Consider the following 27,576-nt stretch of genomic DNA (forward strand, 5'->3'; position numbering starts at 1 on the left):
GGAAAAGATCAGTTCAGATTACTAAACAATTACGCTTATTTCACATGCTTAAGATTCTGTAAGCTAGGCTTCAACAGTATGTGGAGCAAGAATTGCCAGAGAAGCAGGCTGTTTTTCAAAGAAGCTGAGGAACTACCAACCAAACTGCCAACATTCACTGTATTGTGGAGAAAGCAAGAAAGTTATAGAAAAAACACCTACTGCTTCGTTGAGTACACTAAAATGTTTGAGTGTGTGGCTCACAACAAAATTTGGCAAGTTGTCAAGAGAGTTGGGAGTACCAGATCATTTTACTGGTCTCCTTGGGAGCTGTAGGTGGGTCAAGAAGCAACAGTCAGAACCAAACATGGAATAGCTGACTGGTTTAAGATTGGAAAAAAAGGATGACAAGGATGTATGGTGTTCCTTATTTATTTAACTTAAATGCAAAGTATATCATGCAAAATGCCAGGTTGGATGAATCAAAAGCTGGAATTAAGGCTGCCAGGAGAAATATCAACAATCTCAGACAAACAGATGATACCGATCTCATGGCAGAAAGTGAAGAAGAATTAAGAAGCTTTTTGATAAGGGTGAAATAGGAGACTGAAACCTGGCTTGAAACTTAAAAAAAAATGAAGATCTTGGCAACGGGTCCTATCACTTCTTGGCAAATGGGGGGAGAAAAGAAATGGAAGCGGAGTCAGATTTTATATTCCTGGGCTCAAAGATTACTGCACACAGTAACTGCAGCCATGAAATTAAAAGATGCTTGCTCCACGGAAGGAAAGCTATGCCAAATCTGGGTAGCATACTAAAAAGCAGAGACGTCACCTTGCAGACAAAGGTCTGTATAGTCCTCAGGGTTCTGTTTGACACCACTGCCCTAGATGAATTTTGTGACTTCTCTGTAAGGACAAGGCTCTCTTAAGGTAGCATGTTGGGAGAAATGTCTAAGACCAGATGCCTGTTACCTGTTTTTTGGTAAAATAACAGTTTGCATGTGTTGAGTTTCACTCTCAAAATAAACCCTGCTTAAGAATCTTTATGCCTTATGTCAGTCTTAAAGCATTATTGCCATATGGATTATTAAGTACAGACATAGGGAAGCAGATTTAATAGAGCTTCTTAAATATATTTCTAGGACTCAGTAGCTGTGATTTCTCTCCTTAATTTTTTTGTTTTGGGTATATTTTCCCTTGTAGATATTCCTCTTATCCAGATCTCATCCATTCATCTGTCTCATACTTCATTTTTCTGTATGGAAATACAGAAAAATGTACGGATCTGTATGGATCAGATTGTTGCACAGATTTGTGTCATTAACAGTTAGGGAATAAACAGAAATTGATTACTATCCTGGAACCTTCTGGGGCCCCATAGTAAGCAATGCTGGCAGCCTAGGTTGACCCCTTCTCTAGCTCTGGAAGCTGCTGACAGAAAAGTTGGGGCTGAGTCATTTGCAAGATATTAGATACGCAGGTTATCCCTGTAGGACTCCATTCTGGCATGAAACATATTGACTAGGAAGACTTTTCAACATTATTTTTTGTTTAGTAATGAAAATTTACATATACTCATACAAAACCAAAGCTCTTAAAAAGCCATCTTATTTCACCCAGCTCCTCATCAGAATCCTACCCCCTGTTTTTCCGGCAGTCATCTAAGGTTTAGAGGGTTACTGTGGCTGACTAATATCCAAGACTGGCTGTGTGCACAAACCACTGGTTTAATTTTCTCTTGTTTATTCTCAGAAGCATAAATCAAAGCTTTAAGATATTTTAGATTATATGGTATTAAGTAGTATGGTGTAGTACAAGAACAAGGATAAGGTCTCTGGTCGTGGTCCCAGACCCAATGCCAGCTGGGCAAACCTGGGCAAATCATGTCAGTTTTATCATTTGTAAAATGATGGGGCTGGACTAGGTGATCTCTAAATATTTTCTAACTATAAGATGAAATGAATCAATAACATTCTTAAAGAAACATTATATATGCACTTGCCTCTGTTCATTTTTTGTCAGCCCTCATCATATTTTCACAGACAATTAAAGGTTTTGCTAGTGACAGCATAAGTCATTAGAGATGTCACATCCTGAGCAGTGTCCTAAGTAATACTGTCCATTTGCTGTCTGTAGAATTTACATGCTAAGCTTATAAACTAGCATTTCTGCCCATCTTGTTCCCCAATGATAGACCAAAGAGGATATTTGCACTCTACCAAAAATGACTGGGTGGTGTTGGGTCTGGAGAAAAAGTCAGGTAAAAGAAGCCTCTCCTGAGGTTGCTGGTTAGGCTCATCCACCACTGCACTGCGAGCTCGGCTGGAATCACTGTGAGATTTCTGAGGCAGAAGGCAAAAGATCAGATAGCCAGTTACTGCTTGTGTATGTGAATGAACCTGCACAAGACCTACCCCCACCCCAGCCTAAGACAAGCTTTGCACTTTCAGCAAGCATGACTCAAAAGATGACATCTCCCCAGAAGAAATCATTCCTACCCACCCCAGGAAGAAGCTTGCACTGACACACAGAAACGTGACCATACCGCCTGCCGCTGTGATCCCACACTGCTCAAGTGCTCCACCTCAGCGGTGCCGATTGGGGGAAGTAGGTTATTTCGACTCAGTGGCATTGGTGAAGGAGAAGACAAAGAGTCAGCTGCTGTTGGGCTGCCATTCCCCAAGAATAGAAAGAAAAAAGCAAAAACAATTCATTCAAACAGAAATGGAATATTTGAGCTTAATGTCTATATAGTGGTGCTTCAAGCTACTCAAGCACAACTGCATTTAAGAAAATGTTTGGGCAGTGCTTCCCAGGGTTTTCTTTGAAAAAAACCTTGGCTTTTTCTCTTACACAGCCTGGGAAGAGAATTCTGTCTTACATTTAAAAGGTCACAGAACCAGGGCTTCATTTACAAAATCTCAATGATTTCTTTGCAATATTGCACCTGGGTACAGTTTGGGATTATCATGTCTTTTACAAACAGGACTGGAAGTGATCTGCCTAGCCTATGAAATATCCTTCTTTAACACAGATCTGGTTTAACTACCTATCACTGACACCTAAGACTGCAAGTACATGCTATCATGTGCCAGAAGACAATTCTCATTTCAAAGGTGGGAAAGCACAAAATTAGTGCACAAACTATGAGTTACATAGAGTTGATGAACAAAGATTTATTTGAATTTTATTTAGCAACACAATTAGACTAAGATGGGCATTGGAAAACTATAAATCCTGATTCCACAGTTACCATTTCTATATAAAAATCCAATACAAAAGAATTCTGATCTCTAAGATGACCACTGGTCCTCTCTGGTCAGTATTCTCCTGTGGTAAGCAATCTAGTTAAGCATAATGGGTGGTTAAAAAGAGAGAAGTGTGAAAAAAATCAGGACATGATCCCTCTGAATTACTACTAGAAATAAAGCACATTTAACTTGAAAACAGTCTGCAAAAGTAGGAACAGACAAAAACACATGCATGTGCCTCCTGACACCTGATGTGGCTAGCCATTGTGGAGCTCTCTGTTCTAACCCCGTGAAATATCTAATAAAGGGGAAAAAATATGCACATATATGTATGTATGTATGTGTACGTGTGTATGTTTGTATACACATATGTATTCCCACATTATTTAGAGTGATCAGCAATATCATTAAATAAAGGAACCCTGGAGGGATGGGTTAATATTTTACATGAGGAGTCCTATAAAGACCCTAATGGAATATTTTTGCTATTATGAAAAGTTGCTTGTCTGATTTAAAAATAATAGTATCATGAATAGAATTAATCACTCTTTGGGGAAATGTAAAGATAATTCTTTTCCTTTAAAGAAGAAAAATCAGACTTTGCCCTCATCTTGGACTAAGCATCCTTTCTCACACTCTCTACTTTATTATTATTAATCTCTTCCCCAGAAAAGCTATTATTCTTGGTTAATTCCATAGCTATATTTGAGTAAATGGGTTTCTTATGAATGGAAATGCATGAGATTTAGAACCTATTTAACATTAAAATCTTTTCCCTTACTTTTCATCCTGATTGTGTTCAAGTTAGCCTATCCGAACCAAATTGCAACTATGTGGTTCTAATTTTTCTCCATCTTGAGTTATTCCACCTAAAACTAATTTTTCTTTAGTTTTATCAGAGTTCTCTAATTTTACAAAGTACAATTTTGAAACCTACATTCGGGTTCCTCTGATGATTTCATCCATGGGTCTTGGTGTCCCTGAGCGTGAATAGCTTGCACCAATTGGATGAAGGGTACGTGGTGGCGGGTTGCGTCTCCTGGCAGATTGCACTGTATACGATAAAGATGATGAACTGAGCTCCAGTGTGCGATTTGGCCAATTTCGATTAGAAACGATGGTACTGGATCCAGGTCTCATAAGTAGCTTGTCATCTAAATCTCTAGCAGCCAAATGAAAAATCCAGTTTAAAATATGACTCAATTACAAATTCAAAATGTGAATGTAAATATCTCACAGGATAAAAGCCTTGGTTTGTACAATGTGCTCAAAGAAAAAATATTTAACTTTATAATAAACAATCCAATCCCAAGGAATACTCTATTTATCCAGGTCAGATAAATTAACCCTTCCTTAAGAATACAGTATAATTTTAGGCACAAGCAGAAATAACTGGGAAAAGTAAGCTGTTCACTTGTCATCAGAGCCAACTCTCTAGTTGCACTAGATCATCACATGCACTGTGATGAGGGTCACCAAAAATCTACCCACCTAAAAATGTCTCCTCACTGGCCTGCCACCACACCTGAAATTTACTCTGACGCAATCATGCCCTTAAAAAGTTCTAGCCAGAATGCCTCTGACTGGCTTAATGTGGAAGGTATATGTCGTATTGCTAGTGCCTTTCAGCAGGGAGCCTACAGCGCACTATATCTGTGTTTCAAGAGTACCAACTAGGACCTAATCCACCTACATTAGGATAAAGTGTTTGGTGATCCACAGATTTCATGAAAAAGTGAGTCCTCTGATAAACGAAATGAGTCACCTATACTTTTATAGGCTTAAAATGAAAAAGTTATCCTGTTAGGGTAAAGGAGTTTTACACTATAAATTAGCTGATACAAAAGTCTTGTGGATAATGAAGTAGCTTGGTCACCATATGATCAACAAGTAAGTCAGCCAAACTCTGTTGGCCTCAGTGTCCTCAGCTACAAAAGGAAGATGCTATTTGTTCCACCTAGATGATGTTCTTAGTTCTTTGTAGATAAAACATTAAAGTGTTCTGAGGGATGGTGACATATAAATGTAGAGAATTACTGACTGCTACCTCCCATTCCACATCTGCCTTTATCATGAGCTATGCCTCCTAATGCCTTAAGATTCCATTCTTCCTCTATACATCTAAAATTATGGCTCCAATTACTATTTCCACATTGATGACCCCCAAACCTATCTCTATCTCTGACCTTTTCCTTGAGTTGTAAAGCCCCATGTGCCCTGGAATATTTCCATCTGGAGGTTCCATCATCTGAAACTTCATATTTCTAAAACAGAATTCATCAGCTTGCTCTCATAACTAGTTCTCCTTTCCAACTTTACTGTTTCTGATAATTTTCCATTCATCCAGGCTTGAAATCTAAGTAATCTTTAATACTTTCCTGACTTGATACAATTAGTCACCAAATCCTACTTATTTTTCATTTGAAAGGTCTCTCAAACTCATTCCTTCCTTTTACCTCCCAATACTACAACCACAGGCCAGCCCCTTACCATCCCTTTCCTTAACTATTCTAATAGGCTCCCGCGTAGACTTTTTAGCTGAGCATGGTGTATGTAAAAAGGGATAGAGTTGAAGTCTAAGGACCTGAGTTCAAATTATGTCTCTGTTATTTACTACATTTGTGACTTTGGATCAGTTCTATATCCTATCTGCACTTCAGTCTCTTGTAAAATGAGGAAGTTGGAGCAGATGACCTTTGAGGTCCCTCGTTTATCCTTCATTCTCAAAGAGGTCCATGACATCTACTGTCATCCTGATGAATATCTGGTCACTGGATTCAGATGGCTCTGGAAGAGAAGTGAGACTAGTGACCTGCACAGCCCTCCCTCACTCAAAACAAAGTCAAGTGCAAGTCATGTCATCATTTCTCTGATGGCAATGGTCTTCTTTGGCAACAAAGGATGAACGCAACAATAAGAAGGACCATGACATCAAGATGATGACATGACTTGCAGTTGACTTTGATTTGAGTGAGGAAGGGCTGTGCAAGATCACTGACCTCACTTTCTTCTCCTGAACCATCAGGACGGTTGGAGATGGCCCAGGATGCAATGTGAGACCCTGGCTCTTTCAGGCTAAGGTCTTATAGCATTCTCACTTTGAGTGAGATACACCCATTCAATAAATAGGCTTCTTTAAGTAGTTGCTCAAGGGATGGCCCCTTGAATCAAAAAAAAAAAAAAATCAAACTGGGAGGAGAAGACCCTCAGCCCTGGGTAAAAAAGAAACAATTACTATTTAGTACTTAAATCCACTCTGTACTAGTCCAGTCTATGAGCTCCAGAGTGAATTGGGTGGATTTAAATACTAGTTCAGTATCTCCCTCTTCCAATTGAGCACACACACAGTTACTCAATAAATTTTCCTAAAACACCGCTTTTAACATATCGCTTCCTTTGCTCAAAATCCTTCAAGGGCTGCCCAATACCTAAAGGATAAAATTTAAATTATTTAACCTGGCATTTAAGGAAATCTATATTCGACCCCAAATTACCTTTTAAGTCTTATTTGTCACAATATAGGATTTTTATACTGTATCTGGCCTTTGTTCTAGACATTTTATAATGGCGACTGGCAAAAAGCATTAAAGTTCTGAGTTATTTCCCATTATTCCCCTTAACAAACTTTCTACTCAGTCCTAACTAGTCTAATAACTGTCCTCCAAACAAGTCTAGAAGTATTCCACTTTTATGTCTTTGTCCACACCACTCAATGCTTACCCATCCCCAAAATGGCATTAGTCTTTTCTCTCCATCCTTCCAGACCCACCTCAATACCTACTGACTCCACAGAAGGCTCTATGATCACTCCAGCCCCCAATGTTTTGTTCTTTTCTATTTCCAGTACCACTAACTGTCTATGCCACTTAGTTATAAAGCACTTTAATCATTCCACATCAACATTCACTGTCTGCTATGTAGAGGTCACTGTGCTTAAGAGTTGGGGAGGACATGTTTAAATAAAATATGGTGCATTGCTTACAGTCTAGTAGGAAGAGGGGACAGATAAACAACAACTATGATACAAACAGTAAATCTTATGCACTGTGCTGTTAGGCACAGAGACAAGTATAGATATTCTTTATTTTCTTCAAGTGCCTAGCACAGTGTCTTTCACACCATATATGATAAATAAAAATGCTGATTTACTTAATTCCCCATGTTTCAGTAATCTACAAAGTCCAGGGCCTACAGATTTTTTTTAAAAAAAAAAAGGAAAAAAAACCCCTTTCTTACAGGAGTTTGTCCATCAGAGAGAGATTTCTTGGCTGTAAGGGCATCCCATGGATCAATAAACCATTCACATTTGGCTGGTGACTGCCACTGGATGACTGACAGAGACTCATCTACAAGTCAAAACAAAAATAAATAAATAAATAAAACTCCCCTCGCATTATTCTTTATTTGACCCTAAGAATACTCACTTGGTTTTCTGATCTTTTCAAATATTCACTTGACAGTAAAAATGGAGAGCTTCTAAATGGTGGGCTGCTCTCCCAATTTGCACCTTGCACTTGGTGAGTGTATTGGTGCATACAGCCTCAAACCAAGACTGTGGTACAAGGTGAGTTAGGAAGTATTCTTTCTAGGTCACTGTGTCTGGTCCAGGCAAAGGACACCCTATCACAGATAAAAGCCATTTTCATAGGCAGGAAGAGAATAAACTTTGTCTAATAATTTTTTAATCATAATAAATCAGATCCTAGGCAAATATAGAAAGAAAAAGTTCAATAAAATAAGATGCAACTATAACAAATGAGGTAAACTTGCTAATTTACTCATTTACTCCTGCTGCTCTGTCTTTACATTCACATGTAAAATTGCATAATCCATGACTTTGCTCCTAGTATTCTACTAACTCAATACATTTAGTTGCATTTTCATTTACAACACAGCTTTTGAGAGGCAATGTGAATGGATTTTTTTTAGCTTCACCTGGTACTTTTCAGAAGCCCTGCTTGATTGATCTCAAGCTAGTCCATCACTGGCCCCTGGCTCTTGCTCAGTCTCTTCCTGGTGTGAAGGCCAGCCCCTCCCCTATGTCAAGTGCCACAGAATCTTTTATTTATTTGTTTTTTTAGGAACATTTCATGTGAAAAATTTATCCGTTCAGACTGCCCCTTTACAGATTCAACCTATTTAAATTTTTTGGATTAAAGAAACATTAAGATCTATATTATTATGTCACAGACAAATTATGAGTTGTGTGTTTTATTTCCAATACACATACACTATCAAACTTTGTCTAGGAGAAAGCTTGAGTGAGTTAGGATTGTCCACATCTCAATCAGAAACTGGACTGACCTCTTTTCTGAGTTGACAGACATCATCTTGAAACTTGACCTTATGAATGAGGATAAATATGTGACCAACCACAAATCAATGGTCATCTTTTTTCCCTACTGTAGATTTCTCTGAGCTAACTTTTTCCTCTTTTTGAATTGCCTATTTTGTCTGAACTATGAGCTCTGTGCATCCAAAAAAGGAAGACAGAAAGGATAGGAAAAAGGAAAAATGGGTAAAAGCAGAAAAGAGGAGGAGCAGGGAAAAGAATAGGTAAATATAAAGAAAATCCAAGACAGTTCTCAAGACTACTGTTTTCATTATTTTAGGACTATGTTGTATGAAACGAGAGGAAAATAATACATCCTTTATAAAATTTAGATTAATGTAACAGAGATCATCCTATAGAAGACAGATCTTGGCTGTTTCTTCAAAAGGCCTGGCTGAGAGTTATAAAAAGCTGCCCTATGGTCAAAACTTCATCATTTAGCTAAATAAAATTATGAATATGAAGAGTTAATGTTATTATTTTTATTGTTATAAAATATATTTTCCATCATGAACTAGTGAACACAGTAGAGATTATTTCACATTTCTGGACTACAATGACCAAGATGGGAATGACAAAGAGGCTCTCCCTTGAGAAAATCAGTACCATGAGAAAATCTTAATACTATCAGTACTAATTCTCAATAGAGAGCCCTCACTACCTAAGAAACTGGCTTCATAAGCTTACCGGATTTGATGTAATGGAGAGCACCTTAGACTGTGGCACTCGAGGTAAAACCAATGGCTGAGGTTCACATGGCACACAAGGGCTTTCAGAATCAGATCTTGTGGTCAAAGCATTGCTCTCATCATCTACACCAAAGAACAAAGGAAAACCTTACTCATTTAAGAGTCACAGCAACAGGACTTTTCAAACTAGTTCAAGTGGCATTTTCTCAAAGAACTTTTCAGGGAATTATCTTCTCTCAGTTAGACTAGGTCTTTGAAGTTGGAGAGAAAATGTGAGCAGATATAGTTTTGCTATAAGTAGCAAATAAATCCTTTAAATGATTTCTCCCCAAATGCTTTTGGTTAAGTAGGATGCAAGAAACCAAGCTTGAGCTTTACATGAAATTTTCTTTCTCAGGAAAAGACAGAAAAAACATTTTCATTTCTGCAATTAACACTCATAGGGAAATGTTTAAGGAACAGTGAGTTCTACCGTGTATTTTAGCCCACCTTAAAAATTCGTTACCATGAGTTCCTGACTTTGTGAAAGATTTGTATACATTTTTCATATGAGATTACCAGTGTCATTTTACATAATGAGAGTACGCTAGCTTCATATGTAAAGACAGCATATCACACCACTAACGCCAACAGTGGGGTATCGCTTCTTTTAGACTCCCATGATCGATGACATTTATCTGCAGTACAATTTAAGCCCTTGGAGGGCAGAATAAGCTTATCAGAATGCCTTCTACATAGGCATTTCATAAATATCTGATGGACTCAATTGTACAGCGGCTGCCTGGGAAGAGAGTGTCATCTGCAGTTCCTGAACACAGCACAGCTAGCTGACCCCTGTGGAAATCAGAAGGGTCAATATTTCAAACATTTACTGAGCTCTACCTACTGGCTTCAGTATCTCAGTATTTGAAAGAAACTCATTTATACCTGTGATAATAGGACCAAAAAAGGCAATTTTAAAAGCTGATGATTTCTCTCTTGGAGATTTAATTTTCCCTAGTTACTAAAAACTTGAGAAAAGTCAAATGCAAGTCTTTGGGTATAGCCAGCTATATCTAACATCTTGGAATACTTCAATTGCTCTCATTAAACAACTAAGACAAAAAGAAATGCTCTTCTGGCTCTACTTCTGTTTCAAAATGTTAGTGTTCCCTATTTTGAAGACCTGAGGTCTCACAGTGATAGATATCACTGGAATAATCCTGTCCGATCCTCTCTATCCTTCCTTTTGCCATCAAAATTCTCAGATGAATAATCTCTCCTTCTATACCACCCTATTCCTCAATTCTAGGTAATGTATATTCTAACCCTACGAACCTTCATGGAACTGGAGGTCACCAGTGACAACCTACATGCCACAGAATGATCTCTCCTCATGGCTGAACTCATAGAACTTTAGAGCTAAGTGGCACTTTAATGACCAGCAATCCTGAGGTCTGCTGTCACATCCTTTGTGTTTGTTTCATACAGGTTCCTCTGTGCACATGTTTTTCCTTGCCCTTGCCCCATGCCCATCCCTATACCCATCCCCACTTAGAACACAAGCTTCTTCAGAGCAGGAACAGCTTTAACTGTGCGTCTTTAGCACCTAACCAAGCATCTAGTGCAGAGGACAGGGACTGGGATGGGACTTGTTATGACAAAAAGTTCTGACCTAGAGACCTCTGAGAGAGTCTTTGAGAAGTAATGGGGTAGTGAGCCCTCAGATGAGGATACTCACTTTCTTTGGAACTGATAACTCTAAAGAGTTTCCTGAAACACTGAGGTGAAATAATCTGCCCACAGCCCCACAGCCAGGAGGTGTCAGAGGTGGGACTTGAACCCAGGTCTTCTCTATACACTATACCTACTGGCATACTATGGGCAGTTAATAAATGCTCACTGAATTGAATTTATGGCTCACAGAAAAAGAAAAGCAGTAAGATACCACCTGATATCAACAAATTAGGAAGAGAGAGAAAATTTGTTGTCTTTTAAAAACTGTGTTAGAAGATGTCATCAAAAGACGAAGCTAACATAAAGGCCATTACAACAGGGGTCAAATTCAGATATATTGTAAAGACCAAAATTACAAATGACAGACACAGAGAGATAGACAGAAGGTCAAAGAAGATCTTGTGAACTAGAACATGGAGTATATAGTACAAGCCTGATATGGCACAGCTTGGCGCTAAGCCTGCCATTACTGCTCCTTCTGCACTTGAGTAATAGAAAGAGATTTTACTCAATATGAAAACTACTTGCCAGGCCCCAAACTGGCTCTTTCAGCCCTTGAGGAGCATAAGGGGCTGAGACTCCACTGCCTCTCCTTTTGAGGCTGAGTCTGAGGAGAATGAGGCTTTTTCTTAATGCTGTTTCCACACAGATCCCTACCTGAAGCTGATCCCTCCCAGTGCCTCCGAATCAGCTCCTCCATGCAGTCCAGCATCTTGCTCCACACGTTGTCAAACACATAGGCAAGAACATCCTCCTTCATGCAATGAAATGGAGCAATGGGAGGATACCCTAATTTTTTTCTCTCACAAGACAGGCCTAATTTTCTTCCATGTAACCTATCTTCCCTAAGACAGAAGGAAAGAAAGGGAAGGCAGTAAAGACACTTGGTTCCTGTTATCTATGGAAAATTAAGCATTGCTGATTGGATTGATCTTACCGTAATCCCCCTTTTTATAAGCTACATGTGTGAAGAGACACTGTATTTTCATTACAAATTTCTTCATTTCCCCTGCAAGTACTGTGTGAAATACCCTGTAATATTTTTAAAATTCTGAGCTGATCGGTGATCATGCTAGGTTAACAACGAGAAGGCTAAACACACCTGAACAGTATTTAGTATTATTATAATTTATAACTTACAACAACATTAATCTGATACTTATTTAGTGGTATGAGTGATTCTTATGATGTATGGTAATTAAAATTTTAACAAAACCTTTCAAAACACCGTTTGCTGGGTGCTGGAGAGACCAAGCTGAAAAAAGAAACAGTTCTGGCCTCCAGGAGCTTACATCCTTCTTGCGGGGAGGGGACACATGCAGAGATAGGTAAGACAAGATCGGGAGCAACTAAGATAAAGGAGACAGATGAAGCATGAAGAGCAAACAATTTCAGTAAATGAACATGATCAATATAACTTTTACTCAATCAAACCAAGGCAAGAATTTCTAAGGCTGGCTATGGGAAAAATGAAGAACTGGGAAGAGGAGGAAAATGCTCTGAGGTCCTTTTAAAACTCCCTCGGATCTATAGGCCAGGCAGCTAGGTGGCACGCTGGAAAGAGTGCTGGGTCTTGAGTCAGGAAGATTTGAGTTCAAATCTGGCTTCAGATACTTCCTAGCTATGAGACCCTGGGCAAGTCACTTAACTCTGTTTGCCTCAATTTCTTTATCTGTAAAATATCTTGGAGAAGGAAATGACAAGCCATTCCAGTTTCTCTGCCAAGAAAACCCCAGATAGGGGCAGAGCCAAGATTGTGGAGTATCAGCATGGACTTTCTACAGCCCTTCCCCAAGCCCAGTCAAATACCTGTAAAAATGGCTCTAAACAAATTCTGGAGCTGCAGAACCCACAGAATGACAGAGTGAAACAAATCTCCAGCCCAAGGCAGCCTGGAAGGTTGCCAGGAAGTAGCTATCAGGCCATACTGGGAGCACAGTGCAGTTCAGTGTGGGCCGTGAGTGCACAGAGGGGACCTGAGAAGGCCTTGGGGGGACTGAATCTCTCACACTTGTGGTACTTTCCAGACTTCATGACCACAACACGCTGAGAACAAACTGGAAGGTCAGTGGAAAAAGACTGTGGAACCAGTGCAAGAGAGTGGAATCTGACCCCATCCCCAGGGTGGCAGAGTGAGGAGGAGGTGGAGGAACCTGTGGCAGTCACAGCAGCAGCAGGGGCAGAGACAGTGACTGTTTCTGGAGCTCTAAGTCCACAGATTGTGGGGGAATCATTGGCTGACAGTGCACCCTCACCCCCACTGGAAGCAGAGAACTACCTTGACAAAGAGCTCAAAAGTCAAGTAAATGGCTGGGGAAATCAGCAAAAACCAGAAAAAAAAATCAGACTATAGAATCTTACTTTGGTGACAAGGAAGACCAAAACATGCAAACATGTCAAAGTTCCTCCATTCAAAACCTCCAAGAAAAATATGAATTGCTCTCAGGCCATGGAAGAGCTCAAAAAGGATTTTGAAAATCAAGTAGGAGAAGCAGAGCAAAAACTGGAAAGAGAAATGAGAGTGATGCAAGAAAATCATGAAAAGCAAGTCAACAGCTTGCTAAAGGAGACCCCCCCCCCCAAAAAAAAATGCTGAAGAAAATAGCACTGTAGAAAATAGACTAACCCAAATGACAGATGAGATTCAACAAACTAATGAAGAGAAGAATGCCCTAAAAAGCAGAATTGGCCAGATGAAAAAGGAGGTCCAAAAGCTCATTAAAGAAAATAATTCCTTAAAGATTAGAATGAAGCAGATGGAAACTAATGACTTTATGAAAAATCAAGAAATCATAAAACAAAACTAAAGGAATGAAAAAGTAGCAGACCAATGTGAAATATCTCATTGGAAAAACAACTGACCTGGAAAATAGATCCAGGAGAAACAATTTAAAAATTATGGGACTACTTGAAAGCCATGATCAAAAAAAGAACCCAGAGGTTACCTTTCATGAAATTATCAAGGAAAACTGCCCTGATATTCTAGAACCAGAGTGTAAAATAAATACTGAAAGAATCCATTGATTACCTCCTGAAAGAGATTCCAAAAGGTAAACTTCTAGGAATACTGTAGCCAAATTCCAGAGTTCCCAGATCAAGGAGAAAATATTGCAAGCAGCAAGAAAAAGAAAACCTCAAGTATTGTGGACATACAATCAGGATAACACAAGATCTAGCAGCTTCTACATTAAGGGATCAAAGAGCTTGGAATATGATATTACAGAAGTCAAAGGAGCTAGGATTAAAATCAAGAATCACCTACCCAGCAAACCTGAGCATAACACTTCAGAGGAAAAAAATGGTCATTCAACGAAATAGATGACTTTCAAGCATTCTTGATGAAAAGACCACAGCTGAATAGAAAATTTGACTTTCAAACACAAGAATCAAGAGAAGCATGGAAAGGTAAACAGGAAAGAGAAATCATAAAGGGACTTATTAAAATTGAACTGTTTACATTCCCGCATGGAAAGATAATATTTTTAACTCTTGAGACTTTTCTCAGTATTTAGGTAGTTGGAGGAATTATATACACATAGACAGAGGGCACAGGGTAAGTTGAATAGGAAGGGATGGTATCTAAAAAAATAAAATTAAGGGGTGAGCGAGGAATATATTGGGAGGAGAAAGGGAGAAATAAAATGGGGCAAATTATCTCTCATAAAAGAGGCAAGAAAAAGCTTTTTCAATGGAGGGGAAAAGAGGGAAAGTGAGAGGGAAAAAGTGAAGCTTACTTACATTTAGCTTAAGGAGGGAATAACATGCACACTCAATTTGGTATGAAAATCTATCTTACACTACAGGAAAGTAGGGGAGAAGGGGATAAGTGGGTTGTGGGGGGGATGATAGAAGGGAGGGCAAATGGGAAGAGGGGGTAATTAGAAGTAAACACTTTTGGTGAGGGTCAAGGTCAAAAGAGAGAATAGAATAAATGGGGGGCAGGATAGGATGGAGGGAAATGTAGTCTTTCACATTACTTTTATGGAAGTCTTTTGCATAACTATATTGAATTGCTTGCCTTTTCAGTAGGGGTGGGAGGGGAGGGAGGAAGGGAAAGAAGTTGGAACTCAAAGTTTTAAAAACAAATGTTAAAAATTGTTTTTACATGCAACTGGGAAATAAGATATACAGGTAACGGGGTATAGAAATCTATCTTGCCCTACAAGAAAGGAGAGAAGATGGGTATAAGGGGAAGGAGGGATGTGATAGAAGGGAGGGCAGATTGGGGGAAGGGGTAATCAGAATACACAGTGTCTTGGGGTCGGGGGAGGGGAGAGATGGGGAGAAAACTTGGAACTCAAAATCTTGTGGAAATGAATATTGAAAACTAAAAATAACTAAATATTTAAAAAGAAAAAAAGAAAACCCCAAGTAAGTTCACAAAGAGTCAGATCCAAATGAAACAAATGAAAAACAACAACTAGTTCTTCCTTAATTTCCAACATGGAATGTCCACAGCCAAGGTGTTCAAGGAGCACACACATATACCTCCCTGGGAGCTAGAAACTAGGATTGGTAGAACACAGATGTTTTTGGATACACCTGGTTTATATGGGCAAATTTCCCACCCTGACAGTGAGAATTAGTATATTTTCATTGTGTTTCAGATCCAGCGGACCTCCTGGGACTCAAGCAACATACATAAACCTGTCAGAAGGGGAAGAATTAGAGCAATAATGAGTGGAAGTAAAATTGAAGCTGAGTAGTATAATTTAAGGAAAGCCCAATTTTCACTTCAACAAAGAAATAAAATATCCCCTATGCACTCTAAATCCTACCAATTAGAAATCCAGTTGCTATTAAGAAGCAAAAACCTGGAGAAGTGTAAGAATGGAGGAAATATTAGTTACGGCTCATCTCTTGGTACAAACAAGCTTAATGAGTTTGCTTTCCTAATATGCAGTGAAATAAACTGAGAGGAGAGGAAAGTCTGGCGTAGTGGATCAGTGGGGAGCTTTGGTTAGCCAGTCTACAACATAAGGGCACTAAATTTCTGGCAAGAATGAGGGACAGAGGGAACCAGGAGAATTACAGGGGCTCAAAGAAGGAGATAAGACACCAACAAGAAAACTTTGCTTGCAGAAAGGAAAATTTAGGTTTGCTGTATGGAAAAACTTCCTGTTCTTAGAGATAGCTCAAAGTGAAACGTGTTGCTTGGGAAGGAAGACCTGTATTGGAGGTCTTTAAACAAAAGCTTGAAAATCCAGAATACTCAGGTAGGATACTGAGAGGTTTCTTGTTCAGGTATGGGCTCAACTAGATGGCTGTGAGGGTTGCTTCCAACTCTGAGAAGGGGTGCAGATGCGTAGAGAATATACAAGTAAATGCAGTGCAGGAGGGGCAATGAGAACTAGTCCAACAAAGGAAATATCAATACTAGTTTTGGAAGCTAAAGAAACAATGGCAAATAAAAACACCCATGAAACTAAGGTAAATCTAATTCACACAGTAACTAAGTTTAGATGACAAATTATATATAAACCACAACATCGTGTGGAAAAAAGAGGTAAATAGCTTAAAAGTCAAACTACCCACTTGTCGGTCGTGTCGAAGGCTAGATACTCTTCTATTATTCCTTCTGAGACAATCACCCCCTCTTCTTCATCTTCTCTTTCCACACAACATTCGCTTGGTGATTTGGAGACAGAAGCATCTTTATGGACATAAGAAAGGGACAATGGTAACTTCTTACCTCTTATACCAAACCTGAGGGAGAAGGAAAAGGCAAAGATAAATTACTGGGCACTCTTCAACCAAGAATACTGTCTTATACTGTCATGGGATCCAGGGAAACCCTCAAATTTTCTGTACTTTCCTGACTATCCTGCAAAGGGCATAACAGACACAGGATGATAGTAGAGATGGAGGGATCAAGTGAGTTTTTTTAGCATAGGAGGAACATGAGCATGTTTGGAGGCAATCGGGAAGGAATCAGCAGATAGGAAGAGACCAAAGATAAGTGAGTGGGGATGATAGAGGGGCAAACTGCTGCAGGAGACAGAGTGGAATATGACTTGTGGATGTACAGGGGTTTGTTTTGGCAAGGAGAAGGGCTACCTCATCATGTAACACAAGAGTCTTGGAGGAGATAGTGTCAGATAGTGACAGGAGATGGGGAACAGGAGAGAAGAGGGATCTCACCAAGAACAGCTTCTATTTTTTTTCAGTAAAATATGAAGCAAAGAGAAATAGGAGTTTGAGAGGGATAAGAAGGTTGGAAGATCCGCTATGGTAAGTGCTAAGTGATTTAGTCAATTAGGGAGATGTAAAAAGATTGCCTAAAAGAAGCAAGGGCCTAGTTAAAATTATGTAACATAAATTTGTGGTGAATCCAGTCAGGACTATTATGTGATTTTCTCCACCTTCCTTCAGCTGCATGTTTATAGGAGTGAAGCCACTGGATGACAGAGGCAATACACGGCTTGGCAGGGTACAACTAGTGGATCTAAGAAGACAGTGTAGAATTGATCTTGTTCACCAGAGCTCAAGATGGAGAAAAGAAGAGTGCATAGCTAGCTAGGATGATGGTCTGGGAGAGAACTGAGGGATCGAGATATTGGAGATCATGGTATGGACAAAGAGCAGAGTTTTATATTGGAAGGCTGAGAAAGATGCTATTAGATTGTGAGTAGATAAGGAAATTTCAGAGTTCATGAACTTGGAAGTGGTGCATTTGTGTGGGAGACGGTATGACTATCTTTGTGTGCAGATAAGGTGAGGCAGAGGAGGAGGCCATAAGAATGAGCAAGCTGAGGAACTGTGAGGTTGGGGTTCTTGAGGGAATATCAATATATATGTTGAAAGAGCATGAGGGCAGGAGATAGAGGGGAAAGAATGATTTGAAGCCAGGTACTAAACTCACTGATGAAGGAAGGGGAGAGTCCTGGAAATCCATCCATAAACCAAGATTTTAATTGGTTGGTATATATGGATTGTATGAACCTCACAACAATCCAACTTCCCCACCTCAATCAGTTAGGAAAATGAGTCAAAGTGAGCCTACACCATACGACCATCAGCTGAAAGAAATGAGGATGCTGAGCTTGTGGAACAGGTGACAGGCATGGAGGTAGGGGAGTGTAAAGAGGCATAATCATGATAATGATCTTCAAGTTCCTGAAGGGTGAACATGTGGAAGATAAATCAGACATGTTCTCCTTGGCCCAGAGCACAATACTAGGAGCAAAGGGAGAAGGGAGAGGGCTGCAGAGAAGTTTTAGACTAAATGTAAGGACCATTCCTTAGGTATTGTGTCCCCTCACCAAATATCTCCAAGCAAAGGCACACTGACCCTCTCAGAGAGGGTGTGGAGGATAATTATTTCTGCTCCAGTATGGTTTGGAGAAAGCTCTGAGGTCCTCCCCAAATCTGCTAATCTGTGGGTTTTGTGATTTCGCTACAATTTCATAATTCTTACTTTAATTCTACAAAAGTTATTTTATAACTGTCTTTATATAATGTGACATTTTATCTTTAGGTACTAATGATTATTTCTATCAATTTATTTCTCTTATGTTGTTGTTAGTAAAATGGAAATACAATTGGTTTGATGGGTTTTATGTCCTATTTACTAAAGCTTCAATTGTGGCTAATTTTATTAAGGCTCTTGAATTATCTCAATAAAATATATCATCTGTACATATAATTATTTAAACCTCTCTTGTCCATATTTATTCCTTTAATTTCCTTTTCTTGACTTGTGATGGCTACTATTTCTAAAACTGTCCAATATTATATTGAGAATGTATTATCTACATGTTCATTATTTTTAATTGCTATATTATATTCTACGTTTAACTTAACCATTTCTGGGATGATGAAAGGCATTTGAATTCTTTCTAGTATTTAATATTATAAACAGTATTGCTATGACCAATTACAGAAATTATTTTCTGTATTTCCTTAATCTCTCCAGTACAGCATTCTCTATATACAAGTCATTAAGCAAAAGTTTGCTGATTAATCCCTGAGTCAGAGTGATATGAACATACAGCTCAACATGAGGTCAAGTCCTAGCCAGTGATCATTGAAAGCATCTGGCAAACATCCCAGTGCAATTCAACACATTCTCTTGTTCATAATCATTTCTGTACCTCACTCGATGTTCATCTACATTGTCTCATATACATAGGTATTGATGGACTAACTCAAGGAATTCTTCCAACCACATGTCATAAGTAGGGTATTCATTATTTACTTGTGTTTCTTATGTAGAGATGGCTAGGTTAAATTTTTTTGAGTGGCTGCTGATCTTACTGAAGAAGTCCTGCAATTTTACAGAGCTTGATTTAAATCATCTTATCCTCCAACAGGCGCATCTGGAGACTTCACTCTCTCTATGGAAACATTCTTCTATTTAACTCTTACAGGACCTCCTCTATAACACTGATGAATATCCAATTCTGACTCCTAAATTAGCAAGGGATAGGGGTTTGCTGAGATAGCTAAGCTTCAGTTTACAGACAATCTTTAGGAGCCATTGGCAATAAAATGTGAAGAGTGAATTTGCTATTTTTTAATGAAGCAGGTATAAATTAAAAACACAAACCCACAACCTGGAGTAAATCTGGGAAATTGTGCTGTACTTTCAGTGATTACCAGCAACTCCCTTTTCCCCTGTAACAAGAGCTATCTGTCCATGCTAGTTTTTGCCTGACTTGATATTGATAACTCAAGGACCATCAGGCAGTGGCAACTGTCACTTAAAGCTCTTTGCAGTTGGCCCTTTTCCACCTTTCTGATCTTTTTACACAATGCTCCCTTCCATGCACTCCATACTCTAGCAGTGTGGTCCTACTTGCTCCATCTTTGGGAGTATTTTGGGGCACAGGCTCAGAATGTTCTCCTTAACCTCCTCCTCTTCAAAATTCATTTTTTTTTGCATAAGGCCTTTCCCAGTTCCCCGATGTCAGTGTTTTGTTTTCTAAGGTTACCTTGTAGCTGCTCTATGTATCTTATATATAATTACACACACACACACCCTATTTTATGTACAGTGTCTCCCCCCTAGAATGGCTCCTTGAGGGTAATGGCCACTTCCTCTTTCTTTGTATCCCCAGCGCTCAGTACAACGTTTGGCTCCTTGTGGAGCAGTTATTGACCGAGTAATTTTATATGATCTTAACCTAGCTATGGGAAATAACTTGTTGAAGGGAAGTCATTAAAGATACATCTTGCTCTTCCAAGTCAGATGCTTTTTTGTAAGAAACAAGCACAAACAATGGGGATTTTTATTTTCTATACCCCTTTAGTCAACTGTGGGACTGTGGAGACAGTCTACTGTGGTAGTCACCTGCAAAATCCTTTCTCATACAGGGTTAGACGCCTGTGACAAACGTAAACCATTTTCAGGAAACCTTTATCAAATGGTGAGTTGCTCCTGATATCTTCTCGCCCCCATACCCCTTTTTTTGATAATAGTGTCAATAATCTTTCTATTCTTTTAGAATCTTTTAAAGATATTCTGAAATACTGATTCTATAAATACAGATTCCATTACAATTGTGTCATGTCCAACACAGTTTCTTCTGAATTTAGATGATCAGGTACTGTTAGTCCTTCCAATTTTATCTTGAATTCTACTTCCCCATAAAAGAGGCTCAGGTATTGAGATTCTATACTCACAATAATCTCTCACTTAATGGCTTCATCAGTTCTCAGGGGTTTAATGATCTTCTTTATGCAGATGAACAAAAATCTAGGTATCTAGCCATGGTATAACTACTGAATACTTCAAACTCGTCTGTCCTGTAGGCATTTCAAACCCAACATTTCTAAAACCCTAAACTTCTCTATTTTTTCCTAGGTTCACACCCTTAGAGCTCTCTTTTGAGACCTCTTTCCCTTATAACTCATATCCAATCAGTTGCCAAATTTGTCATTTCTATCAACATCTCTCACAACCATCTGCTTCTCTCTCACATGACTACTACTGTAACTCCCATTCTCATCACATCTCACATGGACTATCTCAATAACCTAATTGGTCTACCTGATTTTTCCACCACAAAAATCCATTCTCCACATAGCAGCCAAAGTATTTTTCCTAAAATGCAGATCTGGCCAGGTTACTCCTGTGCTTAATAAACTCCAATAGTTCTTTATTGCCTTTAGGATCAAATATAAACCTGGCTAGGGCCACCGAGGCAGTGCCATATACATAGAGCACCAGGTCTGAAGTCATCTTCCTGAGTTTATATCTGGCCTCAGGCACTAACTAGCTGTGAGACTCTGAGCAAATCACTTAACCTTATTTGCCTCAGTTTCCTCATCTGTAAAATGAGCTGGAGAAGGAAATAGCAAATCACTCCAGTATCTCTGTCAAGAAAACCCCAAATGGGGTCATGAAGAGTTGGACACCTCTGAAAATGACTGAACAAAAAAAATAAACTTGTCTGTTTGGCTTCCTAAGCCCTTCATTGCTTGTCCCCAACATACTTTTCCAAGCTCATTACTCTTTTCTTGAATTCTACAGTCCAGTTAAATAGACCTGGTCATTCTCTGGACAGAACCCTCTATCTCCCCCACCTCTGTGGTGTCAACACTAGCTGTCTCCTTTTCCAAGAATGTACTTCCTCCTTGGCTCTGCCTTAGAATGTTTCCTTCAAAATTCTACTCAAGAACTACCTTCTGAAGAAGCCTTTTTCCCTTCCCTTAGCTGCTAGTACAAGCCTACCTCCTCAACTAGCTTGTATTCATTTCTCTTGTATTTACATCCATGAGAATGTAAGCTCCTTGAGGGTATTCTGCCTTTATACCCTCAGTATCCACTATACTCCCTGACACATGGTAGGTGCTTAATAAGTGCTTACTGACTGGGGATATTTGAGAAGGTCCAATTCTGTACAGTAAGAGAACTGGACAAAATGATCTCTAAGATCTTTTCCAATTCTACAAACCTGCCATCCTGTGAATGTAGTTCCAGTAGTTCCAGTAGCACTGATGATGGAAACAGACTGCTAAAGACATGCTGGGAAATCTTTTCCTTTTCATATTTATTTGTCATCCTCCTTCCAGTTATATTTATAATGCTCTTAGGATGATCTGGCTTAGCTGGGTCTCACACAAAGATTTTTTTTTCAGTAAGCCGATTTTTATTTCCAATGTTTTAAATTGTTTTGTGGACACCAGTTATAATTTTATATCACCCTTCCATGTAATACTTTGCCTGTGACTTGGGTTTGGATTTCACAGGTTCTGCTTGGCAAGGAGATTGTGTGCTTGCTGGAAGAGCTTCTGAGCTCTTGTGCTGTGGGCAACTTCCTTCAATCAGTTAAACTTCTCTTAAGAAAAAATAGTGATAATGAGAGTCAGTGTTTTGAATCTCCTCTATTTCCACTTTTTAGTCAATAGCTTAAGTAGAGTGGATTAGAACGCTGTGCAAGAAGTGCATTCTCAACTTTACCATTTAATTTGCTGTCAATTTTAACTTTTCCTCTATTTCTTAACCTGATCACACAGAGATGACTGATTTTAAAATGATTCCCACACTGGCTCGCTGTCATTTCCTGTCTAAAGATAGTCATTCCTTTCCTGTGCTGTTGTGGGATCTTCTCTGTGCTCAGCACTTCTAGATACTTCTTGAAGAAAATATTAATGCAGCACACATATCAGACTTCTGAGTAGCCTAAAAGCATCTAACCTCTTATCATTTCTTGATCCTGAAACATATTTTCCAACATATTCTTTGCTATCCTCACCTTCATCTGTTTTTACACTGGAGTGACACACCTTTCTGAAGAGACCACTGGAGGATTTGAAAGAAAAGTTAATAGCTAGAAGGCAGCTGATTGCTATGATTTGTGTTGCCAGGTTCCAAGAAGAGCCATGGGTAAATTTTGCACTCATCTTTGTTGGCCCAGTCAGACTCTTCCAAAATAGGTGTCTGTGAAAGGAAGCTATATAACAGATCCACTGAAAAAAAATAATCTGGTGCTGCCTTGCTAAGTAAACTAAGTCTGTTAAGCATTTCAAACCAAACTTTTCACAACTTGATTCCGACTGACCCTTCCAGGTTTAGTAAACATCATTCACCTTCAGTCCGGTCAAACTGACCTTCTTGCTGTTCCTCAACATGTTCCACCTCATCTTAAAATCCCCAGCTTCCATCAAAGCTCAGTTCCAATGCCACTTCCTAGGAGGCCTTTTCTGCCCACCCAAACTTCACTCCCTAAATGACTTCAATAGTATATGTTGTACATTGAGAGACATTTATAAAACAATTTGCAAGCTTTAAAATGCTACAGAAACTCTAGCTATTATATTTATGTGTACATGTTGTCTCCTCTCTGTAAAGGAAAGGATGGTTTCATTTTTGTATCTGCATTCCCAGTGCCAACCCCAGGGCGAGGCACCTTTGAAGTACTTAATAAATGCATGGTGACTGATTGATTGCTAGAGAAGAGGCTTGTTGCTAAATGGAAAAGGAGATCAAATCACTTTCTGAAAATCTCCAATGGTTATACGTTCCTGCTGTTTCCTATGTACATGGTCCATGTTGGGCCTGTCCTATGAACGATGCTACCCCTCTTCTGCATCTCTTGGAATTACTAGTCCCCTTTAAGGCTCAGTTAAAGGACCACCTCCTAGAGTCCTGCCTGATTCCAGTTGTGCTTTCTCCCCATTTCTGTCCCCCCAATTACTTCATATTCAGTCACCTGGACAGAGGTGAGTAAATACATATTACTCACAGGCATGTGTTTCCCCAAGTGGAATGTAACTCCTTGAAGGTGGGAACTACTTCGTTTTGGGGCTTATTTTCAGGACCTAGCACAGTACCTGGCACATGGTAAATGCTTGGTGAATTGAAATGATTAGAATGCAGTAAAGTGTAAGGGACAAAAGCTGGACAGTGTGAGCAATGATATGAAGGAGACAGTCTTTCAGGAAGTCCTCCAGTGCACTGAGCAGGTTGTCCCTGGAGGAGTGGTAAAACGGTACAGAAAAGAATCACACAGAGTGAGAAGGCACAGTTGAGCTGTAGAAAGAATAGTCATATCAATGAGATCCATTGAAATACTGAAACAAATTAAACAATTTCTTAAAAAAACTACATCAATTTATGGTGTTACTAAAAATTAATATGCAATTGTTCCCTCGTATCTCTGAGAACAATGGATTTTATGATTTTTGTTTACCTCTGCAAGTCTGACTGGTGTACCTTAAATTTTTAATCATCATTCCTTTCATTACTGAGATAGTACCTTTATTTACCTTTTAAAAAATGTTTTATTATAAACTTAACATGCAACACATATTAGTAACTAAACCAAATTGGACTAAATCCCCAAATCCCTAAAATTTAACAATGTACATGTTCAAAAATGTTCTCCCCTAAACCGTATACCTCTACTAAAGTCTCACAGGAGTGACTCTGAATCGTTAAAAGCTACGGGTATGGAATATAATCTCTGGTAGGCCTTACAAAATCCTGGTGATGGCCTATATATCTGTCATCCAAGGACCAGCCTGGCCAAGACTGGTGAAGCTCATCACTATATTGGCTGCAGGATAATGAACTTTTTAGCCACGGTAACTTTGAAAGACCACCTACTAACTTATCAGAGGGGGTGGTATTTGCACAGGTGAAGGAAATACTCATGGAGAAAATTACTGATCTCTGAAGTAGGGTATGTTAACCTTGCTTTGCCTCATTTCTTATTGGTCCGTACTTCTATTTTCAATAGTCTTTATATCTGTTGTTTCTGCAGCACCATAATATCCCAACATTAAAAAACAAGGATATGGAAAACAACTGCACAGGTCAGTGAGGTGCTGATGGGAATTGTGATCTGCAGTGGTGGAACAAATGTCTACATCTATGATACAATGGATCTGTCCAAATAAATTTATTCAACCATTCCCCATCCACTGGACATAGAATTTGTTTTCAGTTTCTCAAAATTATGTAGTAAATAAGCAGCTATGAACATTTTTGTGCAAATATGGTCTTTTTTCTTGCTAATAATTTTTGGATACAGTATGTGCAACTAAACTGGTGAATCAAAGGATATGATTTGATTGGGGGTTCTCATTATATATATTATACATTATTGTCTATATTGCTCCATTTGTCCCATTCTACAGTTTCAATGACAATGTGAAAGATAACCTCTTCTCTCAACACTGCCAACACTGAATGGTATCATTTTTTGCTGTTTTTGTCAATTTTATCACCTGGGATACTAAGAAGTTAAGTAATTTGCCCCAGGATCACACAGTTAGAATGTCAGATATGACTCTTGAGCCTAGAGCTTCCAGACTGGATTCATAGGCCACAGCAGGCAGTGCTCTAAGACCACAGGCTGCAATACCCAAGGCGTGCAAGAAGAAATCCCTTTTTGACTGCCTCTTTACCTAGGCATCCTCTGCCATTACATTCAAAGGTACCAAAATGTAGTTCCTCATTTCCTTATGCCTGGGTATTTACAATACTTAATAGACTAAGGCTACTTTTGCCAGGGGGTACTTATGGTCAACGAGTGATAGACATCAGCCAGAAAATTCCTTAATGTTTAAGTTTCTTTATAACAAATTAACACTTTCTTTGAAAAGTATACAAAAAATTAATTTAACGTAATTGTTATGTAAAGACAAATCTCTGCATAACAAAATATGACTTTTTATAGATGATGCCAGCTCACCAACACAATATTTCATAGAACAAAATTCTAGTACAACTAAACAATTTGAATAATGTCATGAGGTTCACTGTAATGAGACTTAGAGACTTAACCTTTGCTACTTAATAACAGATGATAGGGAGAAGTATCTTTCTGCTTCAGCACAAGTAAAAAGCTCTACTACTTACACAGTAGACTCTCTTTCTTGGTTCAATGTTGTTTCATGTGAGACTGAAGTAACTGATGGAGACCTAGGATACAATCCATAACCTTCACAAGAAGTGACTATCTGCTTTCCCAGAATCCTTCAAATTAAAGAAACAGATAAAGTAATGCACCCATGTTCACATATCAATATTACCACCATGGTATCAAAATACAAGCATTTTTGTTCATGTACTTTTCTGTTTTTAAGATCAAACGTCTATCAGACTCTGCTCCTTCCCCTTAATACCTGAGGTGGGGAAAGGTAGATGTCCACTGTTGACACTCTTCCTGCAGACCCTCTGTGTGAATGCTTGACTTTTGTTCATATAAAAGCTCATCAATAACTGTGAACATCAACTGAACTTTTTCAGTAGCATTTCGGTCAAGTTCCTAAAAATAAATATCCAGAAAAAAATCATTTCCTGATAGGTTTGAAATCTGTTAGTCATAAAAAATCTTTTAAAGTCATTTAAATATTTGTTCAATCTGAAAAACTATCAAGTTTCCATATGAGACAAGTTAAATTATTGGAAGGTTTCAGCCTGTACATAAATTATTCAAATGACTTTTATTGTAAATATAATTTATACTGAAGCCTTTCTTAACTCTGCTGAGTGAAGAATTATACCAGGACATGAAAAAAAACCCCAAGACTTATCCACATTTCAAATTTTAACCTTCAAATGGAAATAAGTGCAAAGGAAAAAACATGAATTCTACCTATTCCTCTGCTACACACACACACATACACATGTGTATAAATGTACATTCCTCTGCTACATATATACTGTTGTTGTTCAGATGTTTTTAGTTATGTCCAACTTTTTACAAACCCACCTGGGGTTTTCTTGGCAAAGTCACTGAGGCAATTTGCCATTTCCTTCCATAGGTCATTTTACAGATAAAGAAACACAGGCAAACAGGATGAAATGACTTGCCCAGGGTCACAAAGTTAGTAAGTGTCTGAGGCTGAATCTGAGCTCAGAAGAGTCTTCTTGACTCGACACCCAGTGGTCTATTCACTGTATCGCCTAGCTGGCCATAAAGATAACTACAACTCTTTAAACTGAAATTTTATTAAACTTGATGTACTATACTAGAGGAAGATAAAATATACCAGAAGAAGAAAAAAGAAAGAACACAATCTCTGCTCAGAGTGAATAGGATGATTTATTGGATGAGAGGGGCATAACTACTCAAATTTTACTTCAATTTTCTTTGCTACAGAGAATGATCTTTGGGAAAGATAAGAATAAAAATGGTTAAGATAAGTGAAAAAATGATAATTGATCAACTATTTGCCTTCAATGCATTCAAATGACCAGTTCTAAATAAATAATACCCCAGGGTATTAAAAGAACTGGTGCATGTGACTGCTGACTTACTGTTCATTAAATGTGATAAATCATGAAGAGTTAGAGGGCTGTTGCAGGACCAAAAAAGGCAAATGATGCCCCAATTTTTTAAAAAGTGAACAGGACACAGTCTGAAATTTTTAAATCCATTAGCTTGGCTTTGGTTCCTGGCAAAATTCTACAGTACGCTGTTAAAGATCTAGTTTGTTAGCATCTAGAAAAAGATGATCACTAAGAGCCAGCATGACTTCATTAAGAATAGGTAATGCCAGCACAGCTTAATTTCCTTCTTGAAAAACTTGCTAATTAGTAGATAAAGGGAATATTATATACTGGTATAAAGAGATTTCAGGTAGCATTTGATAAAGTTTCTCATATTATCCTTCTTGAAAAGACGGAGGGATAGGGGCTAGATGATGTTATA

General features: G+C 38.6%; 1 protein-coding gene across 4 annotated transcripts in view; it reads right to left on the reverse strand.

Annotated features, from left to right (window-relative positions):
• The window catches only part of FAM149B1 (family with sequence similarity 149 member B1), a 37,327-nt gene that overhangs the window by 5,141 nt on the left and 4,610 nt on the right, over nt 1-27,576 (reverse strand). For all 4 annotated transcript variants that reach the window (XR_011971506.1, XM_072628208.1, XM_072628210.1 and 1 more), the window contains exons 4-12: nt 26,045-26,187; nt 25,779-25,895; nt 16,505-16,675; nt 11,627-11,814; nt 9,252-9,376; nt 7,469-7,578; nt 4,170-4,394; nt 2,527-2,650; nt 2,201-2,323 (exon numbers count right to left, since the gene is read on the reverse strand). Coding sequence is in view for 3 of the 4 variants with exons in the window: in XM_072628208.1 (XP_072484309.1) it covers nt 2,201-2,323; nt 2,527-2,650; nt 4,170-4,394; nt 7,469-7,578; nt 9,252-9,376; nt 11,627-11,814; nt 16,505-16,675; nt 25,779-25,895; nt 26,045-26,187 (1,326 nt within the window). In the remaining variant the exon portion in view is untranslated. The remainder of the gene's footprint in view (nt 1-2,200; nt 2,324-2,526; nt 2,651-4,169; nt 4,395-7,468; nt 7,579-9,251; nt 9,377-11,626; nt 11,815-16,504; nt 16,676-25,778; nt 25,896-26,044; nt 26,188-27,576) is intronic.

The sequence above is a fragment of the Notamacropus eugenii genome, chromosome 1, assembly GCF_028372415.1.
Source record: "Notamacropus eugenii isolate mMacEug1 chromosome 1, mMacEug1.pri_v2, whole genome shotgun sequence".
Taxonomy (NCBI): domain Eukaryota; kingdom Metazoa; phylum Chordata; class Mammalia; order Diprotodontia; family Macropodidae; genus Notamacropus; species Notamacropus eugenii.